This window comes from Nerophis lumbriciformis, linkage group LG25 (assembly GCF_033978685.3).
Source record: "Nerophis lumbriciformis linkage group LG25, RoL_Nlum_v2.1, whole genome shotgun sequence".
NCBI classification, from domain to species: domain Eukaryota; kingdom Metazoa; phylum Chordata; class Actinopteri; order Syngnathiformes; family Syngnathidae; genus Nerophis; species Nerophis lumbriciformis.
Genome location: NC_084572.2, coordinates 11,353,435 through 11,368,058, shown reverse-complemented (window position 1 = coordinate 11,368,058; position 14,624 = coordinate 11,353,435). Strand labels below are relative to the sequence as shown.

The window sequence follows — 14,624 nt, the reverse complement described above, 5'->3', positions numbered from 1 at the left end:
CATCAGTGTGTAAAGGATATCACCACATGGGCTCAGGAACACTTCAGAAACCCACTGTCAGTATAACTACAATTGGTCGCTACATCTGTAAGTGCAAGTTAAAACTCTCCTATGCAAGGCGAAAACCGTTTATCAACAACACCCAGAAACGCCGTCGGCTTCGCTGGGCCTGAGCTCATCTAAGATGGATGATACAAAGTGGAAAAGTGTTCTGTGGTCTGACAAGTCCACATTTCAAATTGTTTTTGGAAACTGTGGACGTCGTGTCCTCCGGACCAAAGAGGAAAAGAACCATCCAGATTGTTATAGGCGCAAAGTTGAAAAGCCAGCATCTGTGATGGCATGGGGGTGTATTAGTGCCCAAGACATGGGTAACTTACACATCTGTGAAGGCGCCATTAATGCTGAAAGGTACATACAGGTTTTGGAGCAACATATGTTGCCATCCAAGCAACGTTACCATGGACGCCCCTGCTTATTTCAGCAAGACAATGCCAAGCCACGTGTTACATCAACGTGGCTTCATAGTAAAAGAGTGCGGTACTAGACTGTCCTACCTGTAGTCCAGACTTGTCTCCCATTGAAAATGTGTGGCGCATTATGAAGCCTAAAATACCACAACGGAGACCCCCGGACTGTTGAACAACTTAAGCTGTACATCAAGCAAGAATGGGAAATAATTCCACCTGAGAAGCTTAAAAAATGTGTCTCCTCAGTTCCCAAATGTTTACTGAGTGTTATTAAAAGGAAAGGCCATGTAACACAGTGGTGAACATGCCCTTTCCCAACTACTTTGGCACGTGTTGCAGCCATGAAATTCTAAGTTAATTATTATTTGCAAAAAAAAATAAAGTTTTGAGTTTGAACATCAAATATCTTGTCTTTGTAGTGCATTCAACTGAATATGGGTTGAAAAGGATTTGCAAATCATTGTATTCCGTTTATATTTACATCTCACACAATTTCCCAACTCATATGGAAACTGGGTTTGTAAATCCAACTTTAGAATTACAATCAATATTTCTGAATTTTGACAACATTGCTAGACCTTCTAAAGCAGGGCTGTTCAAATGGCTGAAGTGGGAGCAAAGTTACCTGGTTGAGTTCAAAACTTGGGAGACAAAACATTTTTTCAGCAAATTCTTAAAAACAGTAGTGCTCCTGTTGTATAGAGGAACTTGGACCACTGTTAACACATTAGCAGATGCTTGTCATTTCAACCATGCATGCAAATATAGAACACTGGGGTGTGATTTACATAACTGAGGCAGTCCCCAATGCACCCCTTGAAGTCCTCTCCTTTATTGGCATTTACAATTTTTTTCTTCGTAATGTGGTTTATGTTGCAGTACCTTGTTTACTTTAGATGCAGTGAGTAGTCATTGATCGACTTCTTTAGTTATACTTGTGGTCTTCCCCAAGGTTTATTTTAGGTCTTCTCTTTTTCATCATTTGGGCTATTATACACGAGTTTGGTTCAAAAAGACTTGTGAGAGACTGACATTTTTGCAGCAGATTCTTAACAAATAGCAGAGGGCTCCTATAACTCTGATAAAATAAAAAAGCCAAAATCAAATGTCTACTGTAGAGGACACTGGTTTCACAGAAAAACATATGATTATAGTGAACGGGAGAAGTCTCGCCCACAGGTCCATAGCTTTCTGGAAACATGGCAGCTAAAACAATTTAGTTGTAATATTCCTGTTCCAAAGTGTAACAACAATACTTAATTTGAACTTAACCTAATACAAACAGTATAGAAGAAATCTCTTTTTGATTCGTACTAAAGCCTTGGCGTATGTATTGAACAAGACTGTGACTATTCAAGCTTACCTTCTCGTTAAATAAGGGTACAAAAGTTGAAAATAAATAAATAAACAGACATAATCCTAGAAGCCGTTTCTTTCTCATTGCCCAGATAAATAGAAGAATTTCGAAGGGAAAGGAGATGGGCGGGGCTACAGAGCACCCCATCTGTCAGGAGGTGGAAAGTCATTAACTTCGCCGACGTCTGCGTAATGCTGCTGTCCTAGCGTGAATGTCAACTTGAACCTCATGCGAACTTTTTCCTGCAAAGTACGTAACCACACGCACACAAACACACGTACACGCACACACACACACACACACATGTCCACACACGGTCAAAGGCAAGCAAAACAATACTGGACCAATGCATGAGAGCTCCAGGCTATAAACACTACCTTGTGTGGATTGGAAAGCAGCATGACTTGACTGATGGTAGCAGGAGGTGCGATGGGGTTGAAGGAAGCCAGCTGTGTACCCGAGGGTGGCTGCAATCTCACTTTCATTGTCTCAATAAAAGAGGAAAAACACACAAACACATGTCAACATGGCAGTCCTACTCATCTCCTTTTTTTTTTTTTTATCAAGTAGAATGATTTCTGCACAGTTTGTGATGATGTCAGTTTGTTATTTTACCAAAGCACAACTGAATGACTGCAAGAATTTCTTTGAAATCTGTCACAAATAAAACATGTGACTTCATACAATCTCTTATGGCTTTTTACAGCAGAAAGCTAGAAACAATTTTCTTGCTATCCTCGTAATGAGCAACGTGCAGTAATGTTGATTAGAGCAGGAGTTCTTAACAATTTTGACTTCAGGTCCAAACTTTTCCACTACGGAATTAGTTAATTACCCTTACTCTTGATATTAAATCATATTTCATCTATTTACAGTTTACAACTTGTCAAAGGATATGAAACCATGTGTTAATCACAAAGCTTAGTATTTATTTCATACGTAAACCTTAGACCTAGGGATGTCCGATAATTTCGGCCTGTCGATATAATCGGCCGATAAATGCGTTAAAATGTAATATCGGAAATTATCGGTATCGTTTTTTTATTATCGGTATCGTTTTTTTTTTTTTTTTTTTTTAATTAAATCAACATAAAAAACACAAGATACACTTACAATTAGTGCACCAACCCAAAAAACCTCCCACCCCCATTTACACTCATTCACACAAAAGGGTTGTTTCTTTCTGTTATTAATATTCTGGTTCCTACATTATATATCAATATAATGTATTGTGCGTGATGCTGGTCCACAAATAGTACTAACCTTTAACAGTTAATTTTACTCATTTTCATTAATTACTAGTTTCTATGTAACTGTTTTTATATTGTTTTACTTTCTTTTTTATTCAAGAAAATGTTTTTAATTTATTTATCTTATTTTATAATTTTTTTTAAAAAGTACCTTATCTTCACCATACCTGGTTGTCCAAATTAGGCATAATAATGTGTTAATTCCACGACTGCATATATCTGTTGATATCGGTATCGGTTGGTATCAGTATCGGTAATTAAAGAGTTGGACAATATCGGAATATCGGATATCGGCAAAAAGCCATTATCGGACATCCCTACTTAGACCTTGTTCACACTGCAGGTCAATTCCAATTTTTTGCCCATATGTGACCATAGTCAGATTTTTTCCATGTCAATGTGAACAGTACAATTCCGAATTTTTCAAATGCCAACCAGGCCTCTTTCGTATGTGGATATAAATCGGATATGTATCCGATGCGACTGCAGTGTGAACGCTACGGTCACATTCATCCGACCAATACGTCATCAAAAAACAATAGGCGTCATAATTTTTTGCCAAAAGAGATGGTTGCAAAATAAATAATTGATTGACAAATGAGCAGAAAACGGGCAAAAACAATGTGTTTTAGGAACTCACGTCAATGTTCGACCACTCCTGTCTGTGACTGCTCGCCGACACGCTCTTCAGAGCAGTCATCGAAACAAATGTCCCACAAACTCCTAGAGTCAAAATGATTGCTTCCTTCCTAATCTTCTACGCGCAATAATTCAATTTAGAAAATATTGGCTTTGACTGCACAAAATCCTTAAACTTGCCACAAATGCCCCACGACTGAGACCTACTAGAATTGGAGCCATGCTTCCGTAAAAACACTGTAGCCATATCACATCATGATGTGGGTCAGTTTGCACTCACATGAGACAAAATCCAATTTTGGACATCCAACCCTGCAGTGTGAACATAGCTTTAGGCTTAGGCCAGGCTGATTAGAAAAACAAATACTCACCAAATATACTGCATAAGAAGGGATCCATAAATAACTGACAAAAATACATTTACATACAATTATGTTGTGCTAAAATAAATAACTAAATCAATAATGCATTTGTTTCTCAACAAACTGTCAATAAAATTAAAATGCAAATGAAAATACAGCTTCAGCACTTTAGTCATAATTTTGGCGCTTAAATAAACTTCTATGACTTTAGCTCCACACTTCTGTTTGTTTGAGATTGGCATTACTGCCGCAAGTGGTGGAAAAGTGTATTACATACAACTGATTAAGTGTATTACAGCTGATTACTGTATACGACCATAGCTGAGAAACTGATGTTTTGACTGCCCTCTAGAGGGCGCTCGCGGCCCAACAAGAAGCTATGGATTAGAGCAGAGGAATGGTATTTTTTAAAATTTTTATTTTTATTTTTGTCATAAAGAAATACACTCATGTGTGCTTACGGACTGTATCCCCGCAGACTATATTAATCTATATTGATATATAATGTAGGAAACAGAAATATTAATAACAGAAAGAAACAACCCTTTTGTGTGAATGAGTGTGAATGAGTGTAAATGGGGGAGGGAGTTTTTTTTGGGTTGGTGCACTAATTGTAAGTGTATCTTGTGTTTTTTATGTTGATTTAATTAAAAAAAAAAAAAAAAATCTAATTCTTTAATTTTTTTAATTTCTTGTGCGGCCCGGTACCGATCGATCCAAGGACCGGAACCGGGCCGTGGCCCGGTGGTTGGGGACCACTGGATTAGAGCACGAGAAGTTAAAGTTTCAAAACATGTCAGTGCCTCATCAGGTATGAACCTCACCGCATGTCACCCCTCGGCAGAGTGTGTGGGACAAAGAGCAGTAATGCAACACATCCTTGAAAATTTTTAATTAATTTTGAGTCATTAAAGCAAAAATAAACTACATTGTCTGCACTGTATTCTCATTAATTCAGGTCATCGTATTCTCTGGATGAATTAGTAACTGGACTGGTTAGGTTGTCTAAGCAGAGGTTTTGTCTCTCATACGAGCAGGCTTTCTCAGTTCAAGTTCAAGTATCACATAGGACAGCTCTAGTCTGTGAGGACAAAGCAGGATACAAGTATTTATCCTCTGAGCTACAAACAAGAAAACAACAAAAATAATTGTGCTCTTTTGTGGTGCAAAAATGACAGTGGTTACAACCCGATAAGTGAGACCTCTGCTGGCAAACAACAGTCATTTGGGTGGAATCACTCTTGTTAGTATTCCATTTGGTTGTAAGGATAGTTGAGAGTGCACTTCAAACCAGAGGTGGCTGTGTTTTGTTTATTTGTTAGAGGCTACCACAAGGGCCATCACCAGGGGAGACTGCGATAACTCTCTTTTGGTCAAATAGTTTTTTTCTCTCCACAAGGTAAGCTTACTGTGGAACGGTTCACTACTCGGGAATTCTCCAGCTTTGTTACTCTTAGAAGTCAATAAAAAGCCTGGTTCAAAAGTAAACAGATTTGTGACCACACAATAATAAATACAACGGTAGAAAAAAATAAATTTTAAGTTATAATCTCGCACCTATATAACCCAATCTAGACATCATCTAACTGTATACATCATGGCACTTTATAGTGCTATGTGCATATCATTATGGCACTTAAAGGGGAACATTATCACCAGACCTATGTAAGCGTCAATATATACCTTGATGTTGCAGAAAAAAGACCATATATTTTTTTAACCGATTTCCGAACTCTAAATGGGTGAATTTTGGCGAATTAAACGCCTTTCTATTATTCGCTCTCGGAGCGATGACGTCACAACGTGACGTCACATCGGGAAGCAATCCGCCATTTTCTCAAACACATTACAAACACAGAATCAAATCAGCTCTGTTATTTTCCGTTTTTTCGACTGTTTTCCGTACCTTGGAGAAAATCATGTCTCGTCGGTGTGTTGTCGGAGGGTGTAACAACACGAGCAGGAACGGATTCAAGTTGCACCAGTGGCCCAAAGATGCGAAAGTGGCAAGAAATTGGACGAATGTTGTTCAAAATACGAGGGTGTGGGAAAGCCGACAAAAATGGTCAGTCGTTTGTTCCGCACACTTTACCGACGTAAGCTATGCTACGACAGAGATAGCAAGAATGTGTGGATATCCTGCGACACTCAAAGCAGATGCATTTCCAACGATAAATTCAAAGAAATCTGCCGCCAGACCCCCATTGAATGGGCACACAACATGCCCCCCCACCCCCCCAGTACATAAATCATATTTTTTTCCTTGTGCGTTGGTGTCGAGCAGGTTTGCATAACGCACGTTAACTATTAGCATAAAAAGTTTTTTTGCTAGCGTTTCTTACATTAGCATGCTAACGTTTCTTCTTACCCAGCCCTGTGCTAGCTTCTTAACGTTAGCATGCTAGCTAGTATGCTAACATTAGCATGGCAACTTTTCCAGCTAATATTACACTTTTTTCTCTAATCCTCTAAAATGATATGACTAAAACCTTGGGAGTCATATACCTTGGAATGTGACACTCGCTAACGTTAGCATGCCAGCGTGCATGCTAACATTAAAGTGCTAACGTATTTTTTGCTAATTTTACGCTTTTTTTTTTTAATTAGACAGCCATACACCTTAGAGTCTGTGTATGTGTAACATGCTACTTATTAGCATGCTAACATTTGCATGCTAACTTTTTCTGCTAAGTTCACACTTTTTTCTATAATTCCACTACCATACACCTTAGAGTCATAGAACTTGTGACACATGCTAAATGTTAGCATGCTAACAATAGCATGCTAACTTTATTTAGCTGCTTTTAAACTATTTTTTTCTAATTCCACAGCCATACACCTTACATTCATTTAACTTGGTATGTGACACATGCTAACTTTTAGCATGCCAACGTTACCACACATGCTACGTGTTGGCATTTTCTGTTAGCAAGCTAACGATTTAGGCTAGCCCTGTAGATAATTTTGTACCGTTACATCTAAAACTCCCAGATTCGGTCACTCCGCACCATTTTAAAAGTACGGTGGCTTCCGGTGACCCCCGGCCAGAGGTCCAGGGCACAGGTAGCAGGCCCATCAAAAGTTCTATTTCTATTTCTGAGTCTCATTTGCAAGTATTATATAATAGACTTTGTACACAGCTGCAATTCTAAGATGCTTTATGCAGTGACGAGCGCTGACCTTTACACCAGGTGAGGTTTAGATGAGTGTTTTTTTGTTGTTTTTTTAACTTAAATTCATATGCTCTTTGTTATACTTTTTGGTCCCATTGTCTTTAGTAAAAAAAATATAGTATTTAGAGTATTTCTATTTATTTGTATCTGAAGCAGTACTATCTATGCTCCATGAAAACAGATTTTGTTCTGGTTGAGATAGATATTGTGATCAATGAACTGCACTATGCCATTGATAACCTACACAACTAGATGCAGCCGGAGTATGTCATGCCATGAAATGAAAACAGATTTTGTTTGATAACATTTGTTGTGTCTTAAAGTCCAATTTGATCCATATTGGTAGACACATTCATTCATTCCATTTCATTCAAAGCAGTACAACATCTGGGGAGGAGAATTTGGTCATAATAATAATAATAATGATAATAATGGATTAGATTTATACAGCGCTTTTCTAGACACTCAAAGTGCTTCACAGAGAAGTGAGAACCCATCATTCTCACTTCTCTGTGGTCATGAGAAATAAGAATGATGGGTTCTCACTTCTGCCTATAAAAGTACCAAATTCTATACCCATCCTTAAATGTGATATATATTGTTATCGCAAGAGGCGTCAATGCATATCATAAAATTAATTTTAGACCCCAATGTTATCCAAATGTGTCTACACTTCATACACTCCATATAAAGAATGCAAATGTGCAGTTTCACTAAACAACCTTGGCAGAGGTGTGGCTTTCAAGTAAGGCATAACTTTGGAGACAAGCTGTTGTACTGAATCTTATTTACATTATGCAGAGGACTCTTCATGACACGAAAGGACTTTTGAATAGCAATTAAGTGTGAATTACCAAGGGATTAAAAGAGGATTTACCTTGGGAACTGCAGCCTGCAGTACAAAGTCGCAGACAGGGAGAGGAGATGTATTTAGCACGGACGCAACAATCACCAAAACATCAGAGCAGCCAGGGGGACAGTCGCTCGCAAAATGTAGCAGCACACGAACGCCGCTCTCGTCGTACGCTGTGATGGGACACAGTTTACCTAAAATAAAACAGAAGTTCAGCTTTCCGAGCACGTACCAGCAGGTTTGTTAAATTAGTGGCATTAACCTTTGTCAACAGGTTATTTCCCCTGACTGCAAATTGCATCTCATACATTTTTGCAATTTTGTTTTGACACAATTCCTCAGGGTTCATCCACCTTTACCAAGATTAAAGGGGAACTGCACTTTTTTATTTTGCCTATCGTTCACAATCATTAGGAAAGACATGACGACGGATGCATTTTTTTTTAACGCATTCTAACTTGTAAATAAACGTACATTAAAGTCCACTTACAGCAGAGCCAATTAGAGGTCCTCTAATTCACCCATAAAATCCAATAACCAACCATTCAAACAATATTAAATTTACATTACGTGACTTGAATATTAACCAAGTGTTAGAGATATTGTTATCATTAGCGCTAACGCAGACAAAGTATTTATAGCGGCGCCGTGATCAACTTCCTGTGTTCCTATGTTTACATCATTGAGTGGTCTGCTGCTTCCTCTCATCCTTGTTCCCTGGAAGTTTGCAACTCACCTGGACAGAGGAAGTCTGAGTTGGTACACTTTGACCGAAAATAGCGAGAACGTCACAAAAAATATGCTTCTTTGTAAGGATTATGAGTCGTTCTTCATCCTAATAGTCGGCATTCTAATGAAAGCAAACATTGTACAGTAAGTGATGCTTTATTATGTCAGTTGGCTCTCATAAAACCTACAGTGAGTAATAATCAGTGATGAAGGGGGAAAAAATCAAACGTGATGCATTTTTTAAATTAATGTGCTGCGTATGCTTAAAATGATCAAAATACGTAAATATTAAATGTTATTATAAATGTGCCCGTTACTGCATTAGATATATACTTACATCATGTATCTAAATCCACAATGAAGATGTTTGGATAATTTTTTTAGGGCTTTATAGGCGAAATCGTACGGCTCCCATAGGCTCCATTGTAAGCGAACTTTTGATTGCATTTATTTAATATTTAGAATGCAAAAAATAAAATAAAAATAACATCCATCTCATAATGATTGTGAACGATAGGCAAAATTCCCAAAAAAGTACAGTTCCCCTTTAAATTCAATAACTTGTATGATTAGGTTAAAGGGGACCTATGACAAATGTAATCTTTTCTGATTTATAAATGTTTGATACTCGTGTTCAACACTGCCAAAGCATCAAATCAAAGGTTGATGCATTTGGGCGTGAGCTTATAGTTTTTGGATGCCTCTGTGTGCAGGGTTTTGCAGTCTGACTACGATGTGACATCACAGTGATTTGCAGTGATTTACCACTCAAAGAGCCATTTTGACCCGTTTCACAAATAAAAGAAAACAATGGGAGCCACAAAACTCTTTTGAAATTTAAAATGAAATAACACTGCATACAACGGTTTTTTTTTTGCTTTGTGCTATGTATAAACCAGGGGTCTCAGACACGCGGCCCGCACCTTAATATGAAAATTTAATGTTAGTGCATTCCGCGAGTTTTATATGAATGGCGCTTGACAGCGTCATACTTGCCAACCCTCCCGATTTTTCCGGGAGACTCCCGAATTTCAGGGCAACTATTCTCTCGAATGTCTGCTGATTTTCACCCTAACAACAATAATAAGGGCGTGCCGTGATGGCACTGCCTTTAGCGCCCTCTACAACCTGTACAAACACCAAGCCAGCCCAGTTACATGTTGTCTGCGGCTTCTGCAGACACACATGAGTGACTGCAAGGCATACTTGCTCAACAGCCATACAGTCACACTGAGGGTGGCCGTATAAACAACTTTTAACACTCTTACTAATATGCGCCACACTGTGAACCCACACCAAACAAGAATGACAAACACATTTCGGGAGAACATCCGCACCGTAACACAACATAAACACAGCAGAACAAATACCCAGAATCCTATGCATCCCTAACTCTTCCGGGCTACATTATACACCCCCGCTGCCACCAAACCCCGCCCCCCAACCCCGCCCACCTCAACCGACGCACGTGGGGGGGGGGGGGGGTTTGGTGGCAGCGGGGGTGTATAATGTAGCCCGGAAGAGTTAGGGATGCATGGGATTCTGGGTATTTGTTCTGCTGTGTTTATGTTGTGTTACGGTGCGGATGTTCTCCCGAAATGTGTTTGTCATTCTTGTTTGGTGTGGGTTCACAGTGTGGTACATATTAGTAAGAGTGTTAAAAGTTGTTTATACGGCCACCCTCAGTGTGACCTGTATGGCTGTTGAGCAAGTATGCCTTGCAGTCACCTATGTGTGTAAGCAGAGGCTGCATACAACATGTGACTGGGCCAGCACGCAGATAGTATGGTGAAAAAACGGACGCGACGACAGATTGTAGAGGACGCTAAACGCAGTGCCATCATGGCACGCCTTCAATATCGTTGTCCGGGTGAAAATCGGAGAATGTTTGCTCCGGGAGATTCCCGGGAGAGGCACTGAAATCCGGGAGTCTCCCGGAAAAATCGGGAGGGCCGGCAAGTATGCAGCTGAGCCGCATCAGAGTGATCAAAGAGCCGCATGCGACTCCGGAGCCGCGGGTTGCCAACACCTGTCTTACAGAAACCATATTAAAACAAAAAATACATACATTGTTTTCGAAAAATCTCCAGGTAACAGCTACGGCGGCGCTAAAGAGCCGCAGGTTGCCGACCCCCATTGATAAGAGAATCATTAACAAAACTTGCAAATAATTCTAAGGAAATGAAACACTGGGATCCGGTTCTCAACAAGAACCGGTTTTTGATTCGCATACCTATAAATAATGCAGCAATATAGAACACATAATGGTAAAAAAACAACAACCTCCTTGTGTCACAATGTTGATGTTTAGGATTCCGGGGTTTCTGTATGCATCTCGCTTGCCATGACCGCGATTGGGGCACAGTAAAAAAATGTGGTGGCGACTGGCGAGTGCTGTGGCAAAATGTGTGTAGAGTGTTGGACCTGAGGATTGCTGTTGGCGTGTAAAGCGCGTCAGATTCTGTTTGCCTCTGTAGGGACACTACATTACTTACAAGACACCTTCAAGCACTTGTTGCAGTTGGCTGAGGCTGCTTTAATTGAGCACCGAAATACTTGCCACTTTTCTATGTATGGCTACTTTACTTCGACACCAGCACAATTATGGAATTACGTTTGAGCATCTGTCCCTACCTGAAAGTTTGTTTATTTCAATTAAGGTTTCATGCAATTTGACCTGGAATAGGTGATCTTTCCCCCCCAGACTCACACACATACTAAAACACACACACACACACACACACACACACACTGTTTGGAACTCACTTGGTCTGACAGTCTCCAATGGTACAAAAACATTAGCAAAGGACGTCTCCTCTCCCCCAGCTGAATTAGTGTGGTTCTTTGTGACGATGGGGTTGTGGGAGTGTAACAGAGCATTGTCGTCATGGCATCTGGCTGGCGGGCAGTTGGTCTTCACTGGCACCCCGCTTTGGCACATGGGGTTGGCAGGAGAACGCGGATCATCACGCTTGGCTTGCGTGTTGTCAAAGTGCGCCTCGGGTAAACTGTGGGCATAAATTAGACAGAGACAGATGTGTTGTGTCCTGGTAGCATAATTTGGCAATGCTAATCAGTGTAAGAGGCCACAAAAAGTATGGTCATGATTAATAGTTGCTGAGAAAAAGCACAAATAAAAGCTTTAACCCCTGGCAGTTAATTAAGTGGCACTTTAAAGACCAATGTGTTAATTAATGAGTCTTGTGGATCAGGCTATCATTTGAACCCTGGGGGATCAGGGAGAGGTCAGACTGGTCTTAAAACCCATCCCACCACTTACCTTTTAGGACTGCTGAAATCAAGCAGGGCCACATCTTGTAGACTGTCACCCGTAGAGGCGGGTTCAGACTGGGACGGTTGTGCTGCAGAGTAGACCTGTGACGCGGTGACATGGATGGTTGTTGGAGGCGACTGCTCTGTGCTGTGCGCTGGCACTGTTGAGCTTGAGACTGGGCCATCTGGTGGTTGCTGGAGCGTGAAAGGTGCCGGCGGAGCACTGGGGAACACCGAGCCGAAGACAGAGGGAGGAATCGCACAGAATGCAGGACCTGCAGTTGAGATGATGTCAAACGGTTCACATCCTGACCGCTGAGGGCTCTCTAAAATATGCTTAAACACTGCAAATTATTGGTGTTCTCTTTTTAAATGGGAACTGCACTTTTTGGGGGGAGTTTTGCGATCATACACCATCCTTATGTAAGACAAGAACACGTTTTTCTTTTTTTATGCATTCTAACTATTAAAATACAGCCAGTACGAGGTGACTAGCAACGCAGATTTATATGTACACACAATATTCTGCCCATAAAGCCCTCTAAAAACATCTGAAAAAACGGCAACAATACTCCATTGACGTCTCGTGACCTAGTATTAGCAATATTGTTATTACAAGTGCTAATGCAGAAAAACTATTTTAGAGGCGCCTTGATCACAGAGAGCTAATTAGCTTATGCTGCTATATTGACATATTGCGCCGATTTGCTGGTGCAAGTTAATTCTAGATTATAAATCATGCCTCTCACTTGGATAGCAGAAGGTTGTGACCACAAACTGAGAAGTTGGTCAAGTTTGACATTCAACTTATACCCAGAGATGGCGAGAAGTGAAGTAAAGTGAATTATATTTATAGAGCGCTTTTTTCTCTAAGAGACTCAAAGCGCTTTACATAGTGAAATCCATTATCTATATTTAAGCTACATTTAAGCCATTGTGGGTGGCACCGGGAGCAAGGGTAAACTGTCTTGCCCAAAGACACAATGGCAGTGACTAGGATGGCGGAAGCTGGAATCAAACCTGGAACCTTCAAGTTTCTGGCACGGCCAGTCTACCAACTGAGACATGCTGCCAGAAAGACACAAAAAGACACTTGTTTGCGGCACATTTTTTTTAACTCTTTGTAAGGATTATAATAAATTTTTCATCTAAACAAGAAGATATGAACATCCCATCAGTCTGCATCCCAGAGAGAGCAGACATTGTACAGTAAGTGATGGTTTTATGTTCAAAGTTTGTATTTCTTGTTCAGCATTATATACACAATACTTCTGTATGATGCTTAGTGTTTGATGTTGAAGAGGAAGGCGAACATTGTGATGTTTTTGAGAAATTAATACACAGTCGTATGCTTAAAATGAGCAAAATACGTAAATATTACACGGTATTACGAATGTGCCTGTTAATACATTACATATACCGTGCTTACATTGTGTATATAAAACAATGGAGACTCTTGGAGTTTTTTGTTTTTTTTTAAACACTTTATATGTGGAATAGAGCAACTCCCTTTGGCTCCATTGCTATCTGACTGTGGCTGGCCTTTATTTACGAGTTAGAATGCATACAAAAAGAAAGACGTGTGGTTGCCTTACATAAGTATTGTGATTAGACACAATTCCCCAAAAAGTGCAGTTCTCCTTTTTAAGCAAACATTATGAGAGACAAGAAGTCACGTGTCTTTAAAATTTTTTTTTTTATAGATGATAAAAAACGCTTGGATGATGTGGCTAATAAGAGTCACCTTTGTAGCATTCTAAGCCCTCTAAAACGTCTTCAAAACCCTCCATCAACGTTTTATATACACAGTGCAAGCCCATTTATAATGTAGTAACAGAATCATTCATAACAATATGTATTATGTACAATTTCACCGTATTTTGGTCATTTTATACATTACCGGAACTTATTTTCTCATTTTCGCATTTATTTCCGTTTCCATAGCAACGCACTTCGACTTCCAGCAACACATTTGTATTTCTACAAACACGGGTGTGTTGTAATCATGGCAGACTTGGTAATAGATGATGAAGACGACTACTTTTTCATAACGTTATCTTTTTGAAGCTGAATATACTGAGGATGAACTGCTGATTATAGAAGCGAGACGAAAGCCGAGAGAGTGAGGTCGGTGTGACTTGACGCTGCAAATGTGGAACTTGGAGCCAAGCTATGCCGGCATAAATAGAGTGCTAAACCGGAAAGAAACGGCCCCGGCTAGCTTGACCAAAAGGACAACTGTCAATCGAGTGAGTCACTTTAATAATGATCATGATAGACGCAGCACGTCATGTGTGTTATTACAGCTACAATACATAAATTGTCGAGCTAGCTGTGTACAAACAAAACATGAAATGTGGGCTAATACTTTACAGATACTGTAATATAATTGTTCATGTTTTTAGTCTGTAAAGATTGGCGTCCTATCACATTGTGTTCTGCAGCATAAACTCAAGTCATTCAGCTGTAGACGCAAGAAGCCAGCTTACGGCTAATACCGTAGCATGCTGTCGCGAGG

The 14,624-nt window shown here is 39.9% G+C and overlaps 1 protein-coding gene across 1 annotated transcript in view; it reads right to left on the bottom strand.

Annotated features, from left to right (window-relative positions):
* Positions 1-979: 979 nt before the first annotated feature.
* Positions 980-14,624, bottom strand: part of gga3a (golgi associated, gamma adaptin ear containing, ARF binding protein 3a) — a 30,025-nt gene continuing 16,380 nt past the window's right edge. The window contains exons 13-17 of the mRNA XM_061983707.2: positions 12,114-12,381; positions 11,600-11,841; positions 8,129-8,298; positions 2,205-2,315; positions 980-2,069 (exon numbers count right to left, since the gene is read on the bottom strand). Of these exons, the coding sequence (XP_061839691.1) occupies positions 1,959-2,069; positions 2,205-2,315; positions 8,129-8,298; positions 11,600-11,841; positions 12,114-12,381 (902 nt within the window). The 3' untranslated portion in view covers positions 980-1,958. The remainder of the gene's footprint in view (positions 2,070-2,204; positions 2,316-8,128; positions 8,299-11,599; positions 11,842-12,113; positions 12,382-14,624) is intronic.